Raw genomic sequence first — 22,559 nt, forward strand, 5'->3', positions numbered from 1 at the left:
ATACTCAGCGCTGGAGATGTTCATTTGTAGAGATCCAGATGTATCTTCCTGCGTCTCAGGCTGATTCCGTGGATATTCCTGCTGGTCTGGTACCTATGCAGCTCAACTCAGGGGACCGGCTGAAAAAGGGGTCCCCTACTCCTCCGCCATCTTAACCTCCCTCTCCCAGGATTATAATCTCTTGGTGAAAGGAAACAAATGAAGTTATCTAGACAATTACTCCAGCTTTATGACTGGCAGTAATTTCTGGCAAAATTCAAACTCAGAAGCATCTATTTCTATTCATTGTCCAGCATCTATTTCTAAATTAGTAATAAGACAAAAATGTAGCAAACCGTGACCTATAACCAGGAGGAAAAAAATCAGTTAATAGAAACAGACCCAGAATACAAAGATGATAGAATTAGCCTACAAAGAGTTTTAAATAGCTTTCAAAACATGCTTTAGGTCTTAAAGGAAAATATAAGCATAATGAAGAGTTAAATGGAAATAAAGAGAAGCAGATGAAATTTTAGAGATATAAAAAAGATGATCTCAAACAAAAAAATTCAGATGGACTTAATATCAGATTAAAGTCCTGCAAATAAAACATCAGTGAACTTGAAGACCTTCATACATATCGTTGGGTAGAGTGTTCTACAGAAGTTGATTAGATCAAATTGGTTGGTAAGTGTTGTTCAGGTCTTCTATATTATTACCGATTTCTTACCTAGTTGTTCTATCAGTTATTCAGAGAGGAATGTTGAGATATCCAACTGTTACTGTGAATTTGTTCTTTCTCTTTTTAGTTTTGTCAGGTTTTGTTTCACGTATTTTGAGACACTATTATTAGGTGCATAGTCATTTAGGATTATATTTTCTTAATAAATTAACCTCTTTATCATTACAAATGTCCTTATGCATGGTCACTTTCCTATCTTTAGTCTACTTTAAATATGAAAATTATTTTAAATTCTAAAAGTATTAAATAAAAGTTTTGAGATGCCATTCTTTTGTTTGTATACATGCACATATATACGTACATATATATTTAAAAATACTGTAATAATCTGAAACTTAACAAAAGTTGCAATACAGCACAGAGGTTTTTTGTTGGGTTTTTTTTTCCCCCCACAAATCATATGAGAGTAAGTTGCAACCTGATGGCCCATTGCCTGCCCCACCCCCAGATTCTTTCCACTTAACGACATTATACAACGGCGGTTCCACCATCAAAATCAAGAAATTAACTTTGATACTTTTCTGCCATCTAATCTCCAGACTGCATTCAAGCTTTGCCAGTTGGTTCATTAATGTTCTTTGTAGCAAAAGGATCATATGTATCTTATCTCTTTAGTTATTTTTAATATGGAACATTTTCTCCATCTTTCTTTGATTTTCACAACCTTACTTTTCATGATCACAGATCAGTTATTTTGTAAAATTTCACTCGATTTGGGTTTGTCCAATTTTTTTTTTCTTGATTAGATTCAGGTTATGTATCTTTGGCAGAAATACCACAGAAATGATCCTGTAATCTTTTTAATGCATCCTACCAGATACTGCATAATTTTGATTTGTCCCATTACTGATGAAATTTATTTGGATCTTGAATAAGATGATTTCAGCTAGACTTCTCTACTGTACTGTTCTCTTTTTTCCCGTTTGTAATTAGTAGGTATTTTAAAAAAGCAGGTGATTTGAAACTGTGTATGCATTCTGTTCCTCATCAGTTTTTCAATTTATTTGTATGCATACCATTATGGACTCATAGGTTCCTATTCAGTGGGTTAACATTACTTCTGTTACTTAGGGTCATGCTTGCATTGTCCCAGATTTGTCCAACGGGAGTCACTAGAAGCTTTGTCCTGATCATTGTAATACTTTCTCGTTTTCTGACACACACAAAAAATGTTCCAGGCTCATCTTTTTCTTTTCCCACCCCAGCTCTGGAGTCATCCATTTCTTCAAGGAACCCTTGCTTCTTTTAGTGGATGCCCATGCCTCTCTCGGGCTCTCTCAAGTACACAGAGCTAGAAAAGATGTGTATATATGCATTTGCATACAGTCTACATCTGTAGTTTATTTATCCATCCATCCATTCATCCATCCATGTATATATTGAAATCGGTGAGTTTACATTGACAGTTCCATTTCAAATCCAGCACCACAGGATTCACTCTCGTTTATTTCCCTTTCCTTTTCTAACCCTGCAGAACCTGGCTCTCATTATTCTTAATATATTCACTTATTTGATCAATCCTTCTGTATGTAACCAAACTTCTGTTACCATAACTATCCTGTCTTTTATGGATTCCCTTTTCATGGAGTGTGGGCTTCACCTCTCCATGCTGAATTGTCACTCGTTCACCAACTTGGATACCCTTTCCATCATTCTTGGGTTCTTATTCCCTGTTCTTCTTGGGTTCTTATTCCCTGTTCTGCTATCCATCCTTGTGGAACCTTTCCTCATCTTTCCTTGACACCCAGAGTTAGGCCTCTGTCCACGGGAACACTGTCTTTAGATTGTGACATTCTACCCCAGGCCCATCTTAGTCTACACAAGCTTAGCTGAGCCACTGTGACTGCCCATCCCCAACACTTCCAACCCTCTAGCACAGATTCCTGGTTTCCTTGCCCACTGCCAATTTCTTTAGGACTTAATTGTTCAGGAAATGAAGAGAAGGTAGAAGGAAGAGGTAGAAAAGTAAATAATCAAACATTTTATGAATACATTGTAAATCTGCATGTTAATTTCTACTTTATGATCTAATACATATGTATTATAACTCATTATTCATTGAGCTGTGAAATAATAATAGTGAGGACTATTAATGAAAACAAAGCATGGCTTCTAGATTCTAAAATGTAGTTCTATTTTTCAACTAGTTATTGACCTCTTATTAGTCACATGAGTGATAATTAAAACACAAAGTATAGATAAAACATAGTTTCTGCCTTTAAGAAGCTTGACATCCATGAGACCTAATAGTGAAGTGATAGGCAAAAACTATTTTACACATCAATATATTTTATAATATAGGGCAGCCAATATTGTAATTTTATTCCTAATATCTAAAGTAGGTAAAAGTCATATGATAAGGAGAAGCAAAGATGATTGTTTTTAATCTAGTTTTTATTCAATAGCTAGTACACATAGATCAGACTAAACAGTATGTTGATATGTAAAATGTGTATTTTTTGCATATTACTGGAAAGACATTTACACATTTTTTTCATTTTCTATTTATTGTCAATTAATTTCCAGCCACTGATGATACACATGAATATAGTGTTATCTGGGGTTATAGTACTTATTTCTAGTTGATGATGAAGTGACTGGAAACTTCCAGCTTTTTTCAATGTTTTATTACATTCCTGGTAATATTTTTGGTCTTTCATCATTATTAATTCATTTAGTATTCATTGTGATAATACTGATCATAATAAATTTATTTCAAATTCATGTAGATGTCATATTTTATTCACTGCTATAGGATTTTCATTGTAATTTGGAACTAATTAATATACCATTAAAATAAAGTGTTACCCACATTTTTCATTTTAGACCTAAAAAGTCTAGCAGTTCATGACATATTGTATGAGTATTCAGCATCCCAGTGGTAACCCAAGTATCTGTAAATTCTTTTTTAAGCAGTTAAAAAAAGGGCAACAGAGAAATGTGTATGGAAGTCAAATTACAGCATATAAATTAAAACTTAGCAGTAAGTTAACTACTAGTTATTTTTAAAATATTTCCCTTTAATTAAGATGTATAGTTCTTATTAGTATATCTCTGCTCGTATTTGTATGCATTGGTGTTCATAACTCCAAAACGAGATCATTTAGTTTTCTTCTTACTAGGTATTACATGTCAGCATTTTTACCAGGAGAGATTAGAAAACAAAGAACAGATAATTTGATTGCTTATTCTGCATTTCTTATGACAATAATAAGTGAAGTATAGGTTCAAGCTATACATTAGTTTAAAAGTATTAGGTGTATCTGTATATCTTGTTCAAATATTTTTTCTTCCTATTTTTTTTTAAGATTTTACTTATTTATTTACTTGTTTTATTGAGAGAGAGGGAGCACGAAGCCGGTGGAGGGGTAGAGGGGGAAGCAGACTCCTTGCTGAGCAGGGAGCCCTATGGAGGCTCGATCCCAAGCCCCTGGGATTATGACCTGAGCCGCAGGCAGATGCTTAACTTACTGAGCCACCTAGGTGCCCCTCTCCCTGTTTTGAAAGGTAGTTACTTGTTGATTGTTGGTGGGGTAGGAAAGACAAGTGTTGTCAGTAATTTAAATAAGAGTATATTAAAAACAAGGAAAAAGATCTATAGTCATATTAAATGTTAAATACCCATAAGAAGCTGTTTTATCTCATTATCATGAATTTCACTTCACATCAGCCTTACTGAATAAAATTATTCTTTCCTTTACACTCTGTCATCTTTGAATTGCCTGCTCTACTGGACATTGTGTTACTGTATCTTTTCTATTTTTGCTATGATGACATTTTATATCTTGCACTATCATATCTTCTTATTGGCTAGGCTAAGATTTTAAAGGAAAAACAAAAGATTCCCTCGAACCCTGCAACTGCTTGAAACATTGACCTTGTCTGCATGACTTCTTCACAGCATTTGGCACTGCTCAACTGTGGTCTCCCTTCCTGATACCTTACCATTAACTTCTATGACACTGCAAAATACTGTCTCTTATAAATGGACCTTCTTTTTTCTTTCCTTATTTAACATCCTAAAGTTTTTTGAGTTTTTCATTTATATAAATAGAAAACTTCTGTATGTGTTTAAAGGCTGAATTACTTCTTACCAGCAATATTATGAATTCCTGTTGCACTACATTCTCACCCATACCTGGTATATCTGATATTTTTGTTTTTTTACTATAGCTGTTGATGTGTTTTCACATCTTAGTCTCAGTTTATTTTATTGTTTTAAGGAGATTGGTGCTCTTTTTTTTTTTTTTAAAGATTTTATTTATTTATTTATTTGACAGCAAGAGAAGCAGCGAGAGAGGGAACACAAACAGGGGAAGTGGGAGAGGGAGAAGCAGGCTTCCTGCTGAGCAGGGAGCCCGATGCGGGGCTGGATCCCAGAATGCTGGGATCATGACCTGAGCCGAAGGCAGACGCTTAATGACTGAGCCACCCAGGTGCCCCATGATTGGTGCTCTTTTATGCCACAGAATTTAGTATTATATTTGAAAATGGCTTACATGCACTCTTCCTTTTACCTTTTTCCTTTCCTTTTTTCCCCCCTTTTACTTTCCTCTCATCTCCTGTTTTTATCCTTCCTTCCTCCCTTCTCCTTTGAGTGCAGGGATGGTTAAGAATCCAGCTTTTGGAGCCAGACTAACTAGGATCCCATTTCAGCTCTGACATTTATTAAGATATGTGACCTTGGACATATCCCTATATCTCTGTCTCCCTTAGTATCTTCCTCTGTCAAATGAGGATAGTATTTTAATGTGAGTAGGTATAGTGAGGGAAGCTTGTGAGTGGCAGTCTTCACAGGGATTAAATATGTCTGTAATAGGCATGCCATTCCCCAAGAGAAAGCAGCTTTGGTAAGACAAAGACTGACTGTTAGGAGAAACATGAGTTAGCTCTGGAGCCACTGGGAATGCATGTGGGACAAAATGGGTAATAGTGCTGATTTTTGGATTTTAAAGGTTAGTGGAAAGACCATCATCAAACAATCATGATGAATGCATGACTGTGTTAAATATTGTGGAGAGCTGTGAGGGTGTACAATGGCCAGGTCTACTGTGGTCTGGGGAGTCAGGGAAGGCTCGTGGAGTCAAGGACTTCAAGCTATTCTCTCTACCATGTGGAACACAATCATTTGAACCAAGAATACGGTTTATACATGTCTCTGCTATAATTTTGTACATGTAAGACAAACATACAATGATAATCTTTCTTTTCGTCTACTCCTAATTGTCTAGAGTGTCCTCTTAACCTTAATGATTTGTGTGAGTTCTCTCCACTACTCTTCACATCTGGATCACTGACTGGTGCATAATTTTTGTTTTTCTTTTTGCTTTTGTGAGTCCTTTAGAGTCAGGCTTTCTAGGTAACTCTTTCCTGCTTATCTAGGACTGTAATCCACCCACTTGTTTCTCAGCGTTTTGCCACTGACAGCTTAATTGCTCATTGTATTTTCTTTCTCTTTGCCAACTTCATTGTATTGTTTAAGAATTTTATTGTTTGAAGGTTTTTCCCCCTTCTGTTTTTGTTCTAATTATAATATATAAATTTAATGAAATCTATACATTTAATCTAGCTTATAATGACAACAAAAATTAACCTGTCCAAGGAAACAGTATTTTGAGGGAATTTAAAAAAAAAATAAAGAAATAAATGGTTAGTCATTCTTTATTCATTCAGCAAACATAAAGTGCTAATTAGGTGCCAACCAGCATTCTAGGAAAGAAATTACTTTGTGGTGCACAGTAGTTGCCTTAAGCAGTATCACTTTATCTAACAGGGATGGGGAGGGAGAATTATAATGACTGGTAAAATTAAAATGGCGATCTGTTGACTAAACCTTTTTTTGCTGTAAGTTAGTAAAATCTAACAACTGAATTTCTTGTCTTTTTATAAGCCTATGGCCCTGCCCCTGCTTTAACTTAAATGGAGTTTCTGAGAATTCTATCTAGAATAGGTGTTCTGTGATGGAATTCATTTTACTCAGAAGCAATTCATTTAACTGATGCATTGAGTGACATATGCAAGCATTTTAATCTTGCATGATATGTGTAGTGGCATTCAAATAGTAAATTCAAATAATTATGTTTTTAAAATAATGAAAAAATGCATGTTGCTTTATTTCCTTATAAGAATCATTGGTAAATTAATTAGTTGCAAAATAGGTGATTATAAAAATAAAAAAAAAGTAAAGCTTTTGAAAGTACATGGCCTCTCAGAGAAAGGTTAATTTTAAAAATATAGCTTGTGATTTCTGAAATGCTTTATTTAGTATTTTAATTTTATTTAAAATGACATTTGAATTATAATTATCATTTTGGAAGAAATTAAAGGTTAAGTTTAACAGGTTGATTTGCTTTATAATTATTAGTCACCAATGAAATGCTTTAAAAAATTTCTTTTTAGTGTTGTAGATTTATTTAGGAAAAAGGAGTATGATGCAGCAGTTAAAATCCAGAGCTGGTTTCGAGGATGTCAAGTTCGGGCATATATCAGGTATATGATTTTGTCATGGAAACGTCAGATATATCATAAAAATATACTCCTTAGAAAATGTAATTTATTCATGTAAGTGCTAATTTCAAATAGTCTTTTATTTTACTTATAATGAAATTAATAAATTATATGATGTCCTTTTTAAAGAAATAACTCTTTTTGGTCTTTTCTTACATATCAAAAAATTATATCAACCATATCTAATTTTAAAAAATATTCAATATCATAAATATACTTGATTGGATTCTTTTCTTCAAATTCCATAGGATGTGACAAATGACTGGGGTTTATAACAATGAATTCACTGACTGATAAGAAAGGAAAAACAAAACAAAATAAAACAAAAAGAAGCTTCTCCAGTCTTCTCCAACATGTTGATAGATAAGGGCAAATGATACCAGAATGCTGCCATCCTGATTATAAAGAGATGGAAGCTGATCTCCCTATCTTCATTATCCTTACTTTTTCTTCAGTGTTCAAACTTTCCTTCAGTCTCTCGCAATTCTGAAAAGCATTTCCCTGGATAAGGTGGTGGAAAAAAATGCCTAGTACATAATAACTCATTCAGATGGTAAACTGGGGTTATACTGTGTAGTTCCTTCTTTTGGCTCATAGGAGCCAGACTTAACAAATCCAAGTGCGAAGACGAGGTTTCTCTTTTGGCCCCTATACCAACTAGGAACATGGCAGCAAAGAGAGTATTTTTTTAATTCAGCAGATTAACATGTCATTAACTTGGATAGACTGGGACATATAAGCATGAAAGAGGAAGTGTTCTTGACCTCAAGAATTATTTCTAAGTACTTATGGTAGGTAGCTCACATCAATATTGCCTGGCTTATTTCTCAACGTGTTCCTTTGACCTGTTTTATAGTCTTAACATTCAACAATATTTCCAAGAAGAGTATTTGAAATTTAAAGATGTTTAATCATAAGCTCAAAAGGAATACTGAATATTTCTGCCCCTTTTCTACCTCTAGAAGTGGTTAATTCTGTTAAAGAATTTGTGTACCCTTTAAAGGTACACAAAAATTTGGCTTTGAATTTGAGTTCTTGAATTGTAGAAGATGCATTCTAAGAAAAAACTTAAGCAATAATCTCGTTCAAGGAAAGCATACTAATAAGTATATTTTTCACCCAGGAATTTACATAGAATAACAACTGTTATTCAAAAATGGTGGAGAAGTTACTTAGGCAGACAAGAGTATCGACTAATTGTAAAGGTAAATATAAAATTTATGTATGTTAGCATTTGAATTATATAATGTGCTGTAACTTACTTCAGTCATATTTACATGCAGCTTGGAAGTTATTGTTATAAATATTTATGTAAGAACAAAATTGGGCTTAAATTTTAGAACAAGACTTTTTTCTGAGAAGCCTCTTCTGATTTTCCATGGAGAATTGATGACTCATTTCTTTGTACCCAGACTACACCAGACATTTTCTTTTTGTTAAAGTAACTTTCACAGTGTATGCATTTATATGCACTTAATTTGTTGATGATTTCCTCCAGGTTCTCGATGGGGAGCTCTTTCAGAGTAGGCACAGTAGCTTGTTCGTTTTTGGACCATCGACATTCAGATTAATCCCTGTTTCATAATGTAGTCAATAACATTAATTGAATTAAAGTGGCCAAAATTAATTCTCCAAAATATAAAAATAAGGCAATTTCTGTCTTACCATTGTCTGTTATTGGCTGTTGGGATAATGACTCTTGGGATATTTTGAAGATTTGCCTTAAGAAATATCATATACCACAACCATCTCTATGCACTGTTAGTCTTGCAGAAGTATATAGTAGCATGCCAACTTACACTTCAGCTAAGGGTTTTAGGATATTAAGAAAAAAAATTTTTTTATATAAAATGAGAAAATTTCTCATTAGTGGCCCACTTCATTTATTTTTTGGTTTGTGACTGTTTTCTACTATAATAGCTTAAGTTTGTTTTTCATTTGTTCTTGATTAGTTGCAGCTAAGTGAAATTAAAAGATATAGAGAGGAAAAGATAAAAATAAGTAGATAAGTAAACGATAAGCATTCACCTTTAGTGAAGAAACTTTAAAACATGTTGATAAAGTACAGGAACTGCTTGAAGGAAGAGCCTACTATTTTAGATTTAGTGAAATTAAGTATTCAAACAATAATTCTGCCATGAACTTTTTGTAACTGTCAGATCTCTCTTATAGCTAGTTTTAAAATCACAGTGATGGGGGTGCCTGGGTGGCTCAGTCGTTAAGCGTCTGCCTTCTGCTCAGGGCATGATCCCAGGGTTCTGGGATCGAGCCCCACATCAGGCTCCTCTGCTGGGAGCCTGCTTCTTCCTCTCCCACTCCCCCTGCCTGTGTTCCCTCTCTCCCTCGCTGTCTCTCTCTCTGTCAAATAAATAAATAAAATCTTTAAAAAATAAAATAAAATATAATAAAATAAAATAAAATCACAGTGATGCTTTTACAACATAGATGTTTAACTGACTGAACCACTCAGGTGCCCCATGGGGGGATATTTCAAAGCTGTGTGTAAGTGTGTGTGTGTGTGTGTGTGTGTGTGTGTGTGTGTGTCTTCTTTCTCATCAACCTTTTTTACACTAGGTTAGCATTCATTGATGGCTTTGGCCAGAATCAGTTCTTATATTTGTCAAATAGCAATTTTCTAACTCTGTCATTTCTTCTACATTTACTTGTTAGCATATTAGTATAAGAAAAAGCTTTTTTTTTTCTTTTTGGTCCTTTTTAAAATTATTTACATCAGAATGAACTAATGGATTCCTGTTTTATTCTGTGGGTTATAATAAATTACTATCACTAATTAGCTTGGTGCTCAAATTGATTTGGCCAGCAGAAGCTCCTTCAAACCAACTCCTAATAGAATCAGATTACTTAAATGGAATGATCAAAAAATTAAGGTATTTTTTATGGAGTGCTGAGTGATCTTTAGCCCCATTATTCATTCATAGGTGGAGATCTGTATCAATGTATAGACAAGACAATAAAGTGTATGTATGCATATGGCATGCCATGAGCATTACCAACTTAACTTCCATTGCTGTAATTTCTACTCACAAGCCACTAGTCAGAAGGTTAAGAGTGAATGAGACCTCTTTTTTTTTTTTTAAAGATTTTATTTATTTATTCGACAGAGATAGAGACAGCCAGCGAGAGAGGGAACACAAGCAGGGGGAGTGGGAGAGGAAGAAGCAGGCTCATAGTGGAGGAGCCTGATGTGGGGCTCGATCCCATAACGCCGGGATCACGCCCTGAGCTGAAGGCAGACGCTTAACCGCTATGCCACCCAGGCGCCCCAAGACCTCTTTTTAATCAAATATACAAGAGTATAAATATTTCAGTGACTATTGTCACTGTATTCAACTTGGGAATCTATATTTATTCTAATGATGTTGAGGTTGCTGAAAAAATGTTTTTAAAAATTCATATAATGATCCATTCTAGGAAATTTGCTTTGTTACTTTAGTGTCTTAACAGAGTTTGATCAAAAAGAATATCACTTAGCACGATCACTATGTTATTCTGCAGTTTGGGATCTAATTACCTTTGAGCTCTTGGGGGAAAAAAAGGTGGAGATTTTCCTCATTTAAATTGGTTCTGGATAGTTTTTAAGTCTGTTAAGCTGTAAACTATTTTAGAACAGGTCTGTTTTATTTTTTTATCTATTTTTGCCATTATGTATACAGGACCTAACATAAGGATCTCAAATAACATAATTAGACCTCAATAAGTAATTATTGAATGAAATTAAGATAGCTGCCATTTACTGATTGACTAGTATGACTAAAATATTATAGTAAACATTTTATGTGTTTAATGTGTATACCAACTAAAGTCTTATACGAGTCCTGTGAATATTATCACCATTTTATAGATGAAGAATTTTAGTCTCAGATGTGGTTACTTCCCCAAGGACATACTGTTAGTGATGTGTGGAAAAAAGTTCAAACCCAATTTGATGTGATTCCAAAACCCTTATATACTGAGCTGGTAGACAGTTGAAGTTCATTTCATTATTGGAGATTTGCCTCCTTTGGGTTATACAGAGGTCCACGAAGCTTAAGTAGTGCTAACATACCAGAGATCCCCACCTTTGTGGAGCTTCATTCAGAGGAGGTCCATTGTCCTTGCCCATGTACTTGATCTCTCAAGGTTCATCCTTTGAGAACTCTGTGGCTGGTGGGCCACATAAAGGGAATGGGAATTTTTGTTAGAGTCAATATCCTGACATCCCTAGTGCTTTGAATCCTGTCTCCTCCACAGGTACCACCAAATTTATCCTAGAGTTTTTGCCACCTCCCAGAAGCAATAGGAATGCCAAATGTGGTATTTCCTTATTTTAAAAAGCTAATGCCCAGCTCTTCACCAAGCTTGTGGAATCTTGGCTCCTTTATTTCTCTTTCTCTGCCCATAGCTCCCCTCTTCTTGTCTCTCTCCCATTCCAGCATAATTCCTCAGAGCTCAGGTTTTAGGAAAGCAAAGCTTGGTAGGGATAGACAGTCACACATAAGCCACCTGAAGCAAGAACACATGAAAGGACCTGCTACTTTCCTGGGTTGGGGGGTAAGACGGGAATTAGAGATAACTGTTTAAGTCTATATTCTTTACCCTGTCACACACATTAGTACACACTGTCACACACATAGTCTGTAGTAACTATGTTTAAATCATCATTTCCCAAATTTATTCTGCATAATTTTTTTGGCCTAACAGCTATATACAATAATAACAATGCCATGTAGTACATGATTAAATTATAAAATGAGTGATAATAGGTTAGTGATTTTAAAACGTAGGGATAGAACTCCTCCTTTACTAAAATGTTAGCAAAATTTTTAGCCTTATGTGTAAAACAGGTGCAAGAGGTGCAGCTGTTTTGGAAGTTGAAGGAACTTAACTGCTTGAACTCTCCCTGTGGCCTCTGTTGTCACCTGAGCCACCATAGCATGAATTGAATGCCAGTGATTTAATTTGCTTATCTGGGAAAGGATCACAAAGAACTGATGATATTAATTGCCTAAGGGAGAAGAAAATTGGGTCCTTAACGAAGAATCGTAAGAAAGAGACCTCTTTGGGGTGTCTGGGTGGCTCAGTGAGTTAGGCGTCTGCCTTCAGCTCAGGTCATGATCTCTGGGTCCTGGATGGAACCCCGAATTGGGCCCCCTGCTGAGCAGGGAGCCTGTTTCTCCCTTTCCCCTGCACCACCCTCTCCCCACTTACGCGCTCTCTCCCCCTCAAATAAATAAATAAAATCTTTTAAAAAAGGAGACTTTTTAAATTATAAACTCTTCTGTAGCTTTTGAATTTTAAACAATATGAATGTATTATCTATTAAATAAATTAATTTAAAAAGGAAAGTCAATTTAGGGGCGCCAGGGTGGCACAGCGGTTAAGCGTCTGCCTTCGGCTCAGGGCGTGATCCCGGCGTTATGGGATCGAGCCCCACATCAGGCTCCTCTGCTATGAGCCTGCTTCTTCCTCTCCCACTCCCCCTGCTTGTGTTCCCTCTCTCGCTGGCTGTCTCTGTCTCTGTCAAATAAATAAATAAAATCTTTAAAAAAAAAAAATAAAAAAAAAATAAAAAAATAAAAAGGAAAGTCAATTTAAAAGGGACTCTCCCACCAAACACATGGATTGATAGTAAGTGCTTAAATGAGAGTTAATGTTATCTCCAAAGATCAAAGAAATGAGACTTGAATTGCCCCCTGGGGGATCAGTAGGTGGTAGACTGGGAAGAAGGAAGGACATTTCCATTAGGAACAGCATGAATGAGGGTTTGAAATTGGGAATGAGCATGGTGTGATGGGAGACAAGGAGGGATGTTGATCTGGATGGCTCAGAGAATTTGGGGAGTAGCAGAAGGTTGGTCAGGAGTTGAATGTGACTTTTAAAAAGTAATTTCCTACATTTAAAAGAAATTTCTTGTTTAAAAACTTTATATCCATTATTTAATATTTTCCACCAGTCTGTCAAGTAGTTAAGTGCACATGTTATTTTCATTTTATGGATAGAAAAATGGGGGCTTAGGAAGGTTCAGTGATTTGCCTGATTCATATAGACCCACATGCTCACTACTTACTAAACTCTTCTCTGCATGTCCCTCAGTTACCCTAAACCTGTTCCTCCGTATATATTCCTTTATTCAGATCAATGGTACAGCCATTCAACCAGAAATCCAGTCATCCTAGACTCTCCACTGCCTCCTTCTCCCTACCCTTTATCTCCTATCAGCCATCAAACACTTTCCATTTCCCCTCATAAAAGTCTCTTGAACTTGAGTCTAAACATCATCATTTTACTCCCATGCCTACAGCCCTTGCCATAGCATATAGCATAAAGTTCACACTCTTTCACGTGACATGTCAGGTTTTTCATAGCCTCCTGATGGCTTCTTCTCTAACCTCATTTCTTGCTATACCTGTATAAAATATACCCTGGACACATTAAATCATTTGCTATTGCCAAAATATGCAGTGTCCTACAGGCTTTTTGCAAATGCCCTTTGCCTTGCCTAGAATGCCCTCCCATTGGTCCAAATCCCTATTATTGTTCCAGACTTTACTTAAACATTAACCTTCCCTGATCTCCTGAAGCTGAGTATGGAATGGTGGGAGACTGCAGGGATCAGGTGTGCCTTCCTAGCTTTGTTCATGTAGGCATTTGTCTCACTGTGATACATTTGTTTATCTAAATCTCTTATTTGACCAGAGCTCCTGAATGACAGTAACTGTTCAGTTTACTGTGTCTCAAATGTATCACAGCAAATGTCACATAGAAAGCCTGCAGACATTTTTGCTAACTGATTACATGATTCACAGGGATATATATGTTGGAAGACTTTTGCTATGGTCAACACAGCTGGTGATTGTATCAATATGTGTCAAAATTATTCACTACCCCCTTCTTCATAAAAGAATGATTCTTCCCCATCTCATTGATTTTGGGCTAAGCCATGTGTTGTGAGCAGATGGGACATATGCCACCCTCAAGATGAAGCTTTAAGAAGCTGTCGTCCTCTTTCCTTCTGGCATAAGAATGGCACACCTCAGTGTTGGGCTGCTCCTTCATCCTTGGGGTTAAGAAGAAGAGATGTAGAGCATAGACAGCTATAGGGAACCCTAGTCTACACATAATGTGAGTGAGAGCTGCATTTTTATCTCTGCAAACCTGATTAATGGTTATAATGATAACAAAAGCGTGAATGTTTATAAGAAACATTCCGAATGGGGCACTCAGTGAAGCTTACAAAAAGATGTTTTGAGGTTTTTGAGTTTGTGATGATGTTAGGACACCTCCATGTGGTGATATCTTGTAAGGCGATTTTGCAGAGTCTCAGCAGAGTGTCTGGCATATAATAATTAACACTCCACAAATGCTTATTAAATTGAACTGTTGAATGGGAGTTTAGATTAAGAAAGCTGGAGACAAAGATTTTGGAACCATCATTGCAAGATGACAGGATTTTCTACCTGATGGAGGAAAATATATCTCAAGAGTAGAGCAGAAGGCCAAGAATTGAGGCTTGTGGAACAAATTAGGTAGGATTTAGGCAAAGGAAAGGGAATTATAGATAGATAATAACTAGAAAAGTGGAGTCACAATATCACAGTAACCAGGGGAGAGAACTGGTAGCAAATATGGCATTGTCAATAGTCTCAGATGTGGCAAAGGTCACACAGAAAGTGAACTGTGAAAAGACAGATGCTAGGATCTCCTTAAATAGATAGGTTTGGTAGTTTTAGACAGCCTCCCTCAAAATTCTATTAACGAAAATATTTTATCCGGCTTTTAAATAATTTTCATACTGACACCAGCTAGCTTATCCAGTCCTGAAGGATCATGGGTTCTCCACTTCCAGTTCTCTTTTGTGATTCAACTCTTGCTTCCTTGATGACTATTGTTTTTGCTTTTTCCTTTCCACCACCATTTCTGGCCTTCCTGCTGACTTCCAGGCTGCTGTATCTGGCAGCATAACCCAAATTTGTCCATCTTAGGGGTCTAGCATTGTTGATTCACAACCTTGAAAATCTTTTCCTGTTAGTGAAAATTGATGGTTATCTCGTGTGTGTGCTCAGTGCATATGCGTTTCATACCTGCTGAACTCTTGCTCTAACTTTACTGAAACTTGATCTTCCTACTGGATTCTCAAATGGTCCTACTGTTTTGGGAGCTTTCTTTTTCTTTTTATTTTTTTAAGATTTATTTGTCTTAGAGAAGAGAGCGTGAGGTGGGGAGGGGCAGAGGGAGAGGGAAAGGGAGAGAGAAATTTCAGCAGAAGGACCTCCAAATCAGTTATAAGTTAATAAGGCAACATTTATCATCCTTTAGTGTCAAAGCAGAAAACGGAAACATATTTTTTCCCTTCAGGGTCTTGCAGTTTAGGTAAATACTAAAGGATAGATGACTTACGATTCTGACCTACTGGTATTAATTTAAAACTTTATTAATATATTTTCATATATTCATTATGAAATAAATTTAGATTTGGTTCTCCTGCTTTTAAAGATTATATTAATAATAATCTAAGAATAATATATTTGGCTTTTAATTTTGTGTGTATGTGGAAAAAGAAAGGGTATTTTAAAAATCAGCTGTTGATAATGAACAGATTGGTACCATTTGCCAACAAACAAGGCAAAGCATATGCACAAAATACTCACGATTATTTGATAATAAATCATTTTAATGATTATACTCAAAATTACGAAATGAGGACAGCACTGATGTGGAAAATAACAAAGGCTCATGCTCATCATATCTGTTATCCATATGTGCATGGCTTCTAAAGGTTCCGTTGTCATCACTTTAATGCAAGTATTTCTTTGTACTGCTCAATCTAACAAATAAGCCAGCTGATCTGGTTGAGTTTATATAGATGTATTACTCAAAATTATTATGAATATGTATTGCTTTAAGGGTTCTGCTTTTGAGGAGCAAAGGAAAAGAAAGAGAGAGAGAAACCAAGAAACAGACTTAACTATTGAGAAGAAACTGAGGGGAGGTGGGTGGGGGACGGGTGAAATAGGTGATGGGGATTAAAGAACACTCTTATTGTAGTAAGCCCTGAGTAATCTGTAGAATTGTTGAATTACTATACTGTACCCCGAAACTGATAGAACACTATATGTTAATTATACCAGAATAAAAACGAAACATTTAATTAAAAAAAACACCTTTTTAAATAAGTGTTGTGCTTTTGAAAATGATTGACTAATTTCTCCTTGGAACTCATCTTGTTTTGATTTTCAACCTAAATACTCAACAATAAAGGAACTATTAGGTCATGTATGGTATGTTCATGTAGCAAAATACCATGTAGCCATTGTGTATAAAAATACGTGAAGAAGGAACTTAAAAATGGGAAACAAGAAATATCTGTATTAAATCTGTCTAAACCAGATAGAAGAACCTTTAAGAGAAATCAAGCCGCCAGGGGTTGAAGGAGAGGAATTTGCATGAAGAGTTTAAGACTTAAGGGGGGGGGGACATTTCTAGTTCAGAAGGTCTGGAACATGGCTATGGATTTAGTAATTAAATGTGTTGTCTACATGAATTTGAAAAGTCTCAAGATAATGGTAGGAGTTGTGATGAAGAGTTGGACGATTAGTTTGATGTCAGAATCTTAAAAGCATACTGGAGCAAGTCAGGGAGAAATGAGGAGGAGGGAGGAAGGAGAGTACGTAATCAGAGACCTGAAGTATGACTATACCTACCAAAAGGGATAGAGAGTCTTAAGTGTGGAAAGCGTGAGATTAAAAAATAAGGTTTCTTGTTCTTTTGGTTTGTTGTTGCTGTTATCCTTTTTAAAGGAGTGCTTCTTACTGGTATGAAATGGTTTGAAAGTATGCTTTGGAACTAGGAGAATGCCAGCTTCCTCCAACTGATGGTACTTGGAGTAGGAGAGAAAAGATAGTTTCTCCTGTAAATGCTTGCAAGAAAAACAGGAGAGATAAGGTTTGGACAGCTAGAAAAGAATGGTAAGATGTGTCAGGCAAGGGAAGTAATATGGACCTGGAGGTGAAGAAATAAAAATAGCAATTTGATCAGATTGAGCTTTAAAGGAATAGAGTGGTAAGAGATAATTGAAGGGAAAAATTGGGACTTGATTGTGGTAAGCTTTGAATATTACCTGACCTCTAACAGAGTGGTTCTCATTTATCACTAACCACCTTCGCATTGTAATTCACCTGATAGAAAGAAGAAAGAAACTCAAAATGTGAAACATGCTTCCATTGGTAATCATGGTCCAGTCCCTCTGTCCAAAAGATTCACGTGGATACTAACCATGCAGAAAATTATGTTTTTAAAGGGAATACATCCTCCAAAAAAAATTTCAGAAGTCGTATAAAAATTGAGGATGACGTGGCAAAGGCCATACAGCTAACAAATGGTTGATTTAGTATTCAAATTCCATTTTTCATTCCAGAAATTCTTCCTGATGTATCTGTTGTAAATGCAGCATATCAATTCTGTTTATCCTTCTTTTTCTCTTTCTGCTCTCCTTCCCCCCTTTCCTTTTTTTTGTTTATTCAACAAACATATGGGGAAACATCTATAATTGAGTATCGTATTTTCATTACAATGAAACTATCACCATTTATGCTTGATTTTCACTCCAGATTTTTAGTGTTAGTGGACTTAGTATCTTATGATAAAATGGGAAATTAATAAATAGTAAGAAAAATTTTTAATTTTAAGAATTTCATCTCTTGAGAAATTAAAATAGCTCTTCATTGTTGGATATACTATTAATATTTAGTAGCTGGGGTATTCTTTGCTTATCCAACTCCATGGAATGGAAAAAACAAATTTTGAGGACTAAATTCTAGACAATAATATTAAGAACAAGGGTTTTTGTATGATTTATATTTTAACTACGTGTATACCAAATATTAATAAGTAGCGTCATTGCTCAGAATGGAAATAGACTTAGATGAAAGAAATTATACAAAATTTTTAAGTGTCTAAAGGTGTCTCATAGATAGCTTATGGAAATGAACAAATGATTTTTTTTTAAGTGTTTTTAAAGTTGTGGTAAAATATAGCATAAAATTTACCATTTTTACCATTTTTAATTGTACTATTATTCAGTGGCATTAGGTACATTTATATTTTTATGCAACTATCACCACTACCCATCTCCAAAACTTCTCCTTCATCTCAAATGGAGACTCTACCCATTTAACAAAAGCTGCCCCCTTCCTCTAGCCTCTGGTAGCTGCCGTTCCACCTCCTGTCTCTGTGAATTTGACTATTTCAGGTACCTCTTGTAAGTGGGATCATGCAATATTTTTCACATAAATGTATTTTTGTTACTTTCCAAAGCAAATAAATTTAATATCAACGAGTGGTTCACATGAGAATGATACACTGAAATCGAAGTGCTGTAACACCTTTTAGCTATAAAAGTCAGAATCTGTACCCCTAAAAGCTAGATCTCTCTTTTCTCTGTCTTCAGAATAAAATTTAACCTCTTATATTTTGGAATTTTACTTTTTGTTAAATTACATACTTTTAGCTACAAAATGTGTAACAGCAGCAATGATAATCCCTTCTATAATCATCGACTAGGTCCCAAGCACCTTAAATATTTTATCTCATTTTAATCTTCACCCCAATACTATGAAGTATGTACCGTTCCATTTTGTGAGCCTGGAAGTCAAGACTGGCAGGCTTTAAGTAACTTGTTCAAAGCCACACAGCTGGTAAAAGCAACATCAGCACCTGAACTCAGGTCTGTGGCTTGAAAGCTCACACACGCTCAGTGCTGCTAACTGAACAGCAACATAATAAAGATAAGAAACATTACCTCTTTCTGAACCCAGACATTTTAGATACGTAATTTTTAATATGTTTCTCCTGTATAAAGTCCTTTAATGGTTATGTCTGCATCAATATGACTTGAAGAAATATGATATTAAAGTGAATCTTTTAAATTCACCTCAAATGCCAAGAATTACACCTTGCTATGATGAAGAAAGAGAATTTAAAATGAAGTAACATCGTTGTGTTCATTTGTAAATAACATATTGCAGCCAACTGTTTCTTAATTGCTCAGACTGTTGATAAATAATCCAGCCCTGCTGCTCTCCACAGACAATTTGCTTTGGATCAGACCAGGCAATTCGAACAGTCCTAATTACAGTGAAACCCTTTTATATGAACTTCTGTTTGTTGGGAAGAAAACCCCTATATAAAAGGTTAAGGCATTTATCTCTGATTTTTGCTTGAAACATAGCACCTGTTACCTAAGCTCAAGTTATATTGGTCAATGAATTCAATTGAATAAAAATGGATAAAGTAATATTTTGTGTTAAAAATGTATATTTCATTGCTTTTACTATTTACTGTACTGTCATGCATTATGTTAATTTTATGTTTTTAATTAAAAGATATAACAGATGTAGAAACTTCATTTAAAGCAATAATTGCCTTGAAGTAAGCTGTGTTGCTAAATGATTAGTGTAACAGAGATTTGTATATTAATAGACAAATGTATCTATACTAGTAGGAAACCAAGACCTTAGTAAGTCTTCACTATATCAGGGGATTTGCTGTAACATGATATCCTTGTATTTATGATTTTATGGTGCTAAAATGAATATTAAATGAAACAAAATTCCCAAGGATTACTCAGGAGGCAGCTAAGTACATAACATTTTGTACAGATGGTTGGAAGGCACAATTTTGCTCCATCACTGCATCCATATCCTTGAACGATTTCGACTGAAGACAGCATTTCTTTGAATTTTTCATTAAACCAGACGTCTTGAAATATGAATTCCTTTTATGTTTCTGTGAGTTTTGGCTAAAAGAACCCCAGTGAATAAATCATACAATACTACGTGTCACCAGCACTTGTGAATATTTCTGCTTTGTTATTCTATTCTCAGTAGAGCACCATTGATTATCAAACTCAGCGGAGAGCATTTTATGATCATATATCTCCATTAGCTCCTAGTTTGACTACCATAGATTTTTCTGGTTAAGCCTGCATTATGTATTAGGAAGGCTATCTCTTCAATACAAATTTTGATTTCATTTTTCTAAGCCCAGAACTCTTATTATGTATTATGTATAAAGATTCTAATCTTTTATATGTAAAAATAGGCTGCACTGTCTTTCTGTAACTGAACTATATGCCATCTTTTTTTTTTTTTTTCCTGATTCACAGTTCGCATCTTGTGCTATGAAGATGAATTTCTACAACGCAATGGCTGTCAGGGTAAATATTTCTTCACTTGTTAAACAAATGAAAAGTCAATTGTGCCCTGAATTCGCTTTTAATAAAATGAGCAAGCCAGAATAATGCAAATTTGATTGATATGCTAATGGTTAGAGAGAAAAGAGTACATAGTTAAAAAGTTAGTTATACTAAATAATCTTGGCAGTATTAAAAATTAGAGTAAAATGTGAAACATGTAATTATCAGTGCTTATGTTTTAGAATGTTAAATATCTCTGAGCCATAACTGGAGAAAGACCGTAAATATTAATGAAGCAATGTATTAGTTTCCATATGTCATATAGAATATTGTGATAAATAGGTGAACATGGTTCTGGACTATAAGATGTTGGCCCAATACAAATCAATTAGAAATTATTCATATGATTTAGCAGTAATAAAGTCAGTTTCCACCTTAGAAGTTTTATTTCTATCATCTCTGTGTTCATTTTTATGTGTTATTTTCCTAATGGAACATTGAGCTTAGTGATTATGAGGCTGGCTTGGTTTCTGCACAGATTTTGGGAATGGGCACAACAAAAGTATTATTTCTCTTGTCTCAGATAGTATGGTAATAGCTTAATTTTGGAGCTATTATAAATGGAGAAATTACTTTGGTGAATTTCATTAATGTTCTTAAAACTTATGTTGCCTTATTATATTCTTTTTCATTAATCTATTAGTTCTTCTGTTAATAATAGATTTTGTTTGGGTGAAGCAGCGTAGTAAAATATTTCTGAAAGGTCCTGTCCAGAACTGTGGCAGGTAAATTAACATTATTTTGATTATTTATACTGCTTTGGGAAGGGTGCTTTCCTCTACGAATATGGGTGTGTGCCGAGAGCCTACCCTAGGGACTGTCTCCACGTTCTGTTGTCTGCCTTCCTTTCTTTCTCTCTTTCCTTCTCTTTTCTTTCCTTTTCCTTTTCCTTCCTTCCTCCTTTTTTTTTTTTTTTAAGATTTTATCTATTTGAGAGACATAGAGCATGTGGAGTGGAGGGGCAGAGGGACAGGGAGAAGCAGGCTTCCCGCCATGCAGGGAACCAGACATGGGGCTTGATCCCAGGACCCCGAGATCATGACCTGAACCAAAGGCAGCTTACTGAGCCACCCAGTTGCCCCCCCGTCCACCTTTCTGTTACCCTGTGGTTTAGGGAAAAAGCAGGAGGAAGAAGTAGATCTTCTTTTTCCTGAGCCAAAGGCACATACTGTAGCTGCAATGGGCTATTTACCTTTGTTAATGATATAGTAGTATAGGAAATACTTTTGTTTTCTTCTTTCAGTGGGAATGCTTAAATCTGGGAATTTAGGAGATTTTGATTCTCTGTATAGCTCTGCCACTTAACTTCTGAGCCTTCAACACTGTTAGATTCTTTCTTTTCTCCTAACTTGGTGTCAGATGTGTCTCCAAAGTAAAAAAGCAATAGATGACTGAGAACGTACTTGATGACATAAGACTTAGATGTTTCCATAGATAACCAGGGGTGATAGAGACAGAGAAGATAGAGTTAGAAAAATGCCTTCAACTTCTGAGCCTTCAACACTGTTAGATTCTTTCTTTTCTCCTAACTTGGTGTCAGATGTGTCTCCAAAGTAAAAAGCAATAGATGACTGAGAACTACTTGATGACATAAGACTTAGATGTTTCCATAGATAACCAGGGGTGATCGAGACAGAGAAGATAGAGTTAGAAAAATGCATTCTATTGTTTGCTATTTAGCCCCTGATCTTCCTATTGAGTTTTGATCTGGCTTGAATCATGATTCTGTTTACGTAGATTAGGTATATCTAAGAAACGCACATCAACCTAAGCCACTTGGAAGGCAGAGTTCTTGACGTATTCCCAACATTATACTAAAAGCTGCATTTCCTACTAGCATCACTCAAAGTCAACTTGTCTTTGATTAATGTTAGTGAACAATGTTGAGCTTTGCCTGAGTCCTGTGATCATGGAAGACAACAAAGTTTAAAAAAATCTCCCCACCCTTTGGGTTCTGGAAACAGCTCACTGCAAAAAAAAAAAAAAAAAATTGCCCTTCACTGCATGAGTTAGATAAGAGGCACAGATAGGTCCCTGGTTTACCTATGGCACGGCCAGGCACAATGTTCCCCCCCCTTT

General features: G+C 35.5%; 1 protein-coding gene across 3 annotated transcripts in view; it reads left to right on the forward strand.

Annotated features, from left to right (window-relative positions):
• SPATA17 (spermatogenesis associated 17) overlaps window positions 1-22,559 on the forward strand; it is a 175,746-nt gene that overhangs the window by 5,483 nt on the left and 147,704 nt on the right. For all 3 annotated transcript variants that reach the window (XR_004627369.1, XM_034667195.1, XM_002926656.4), the window contains exons 2-4: window positions 7,121-7,210; window positions 8,352-8,433; window positions 20,391-20,441. Coding sequence is in view for 2 of the 3 variants with exons in the window: in XM_034667195.1 (XP_034523086.1) it covers window positions 7,121-7,210; window positions 8,352-8,433; window positions 20,391-20,441 (223 nt within the window). In the remaining variant the exon portion in view is untranslated. The remainder of the gene's footprint in view (window positions 1-7,120; window positions 7,211-8,351; window positions 8,434-20,390; window positions 20,442-22,559) is intronic.

Source organism: Ailuropoda melanoleuca, chromosome 8, assembly GCF_002007445.2.
Source record: "Ailuropoda melanoleuca isolate Jingjing chromosome 8, ASM200744v2, whole genome shotgun sequence".
In the NCBI taxonomy this organism is placed as follows: Eukaryota; Metazoa; Chordata; class Mammalia; order Carnivora; family Ursidae; genus Ailuropoda; species Ailuropoda melanoleuca.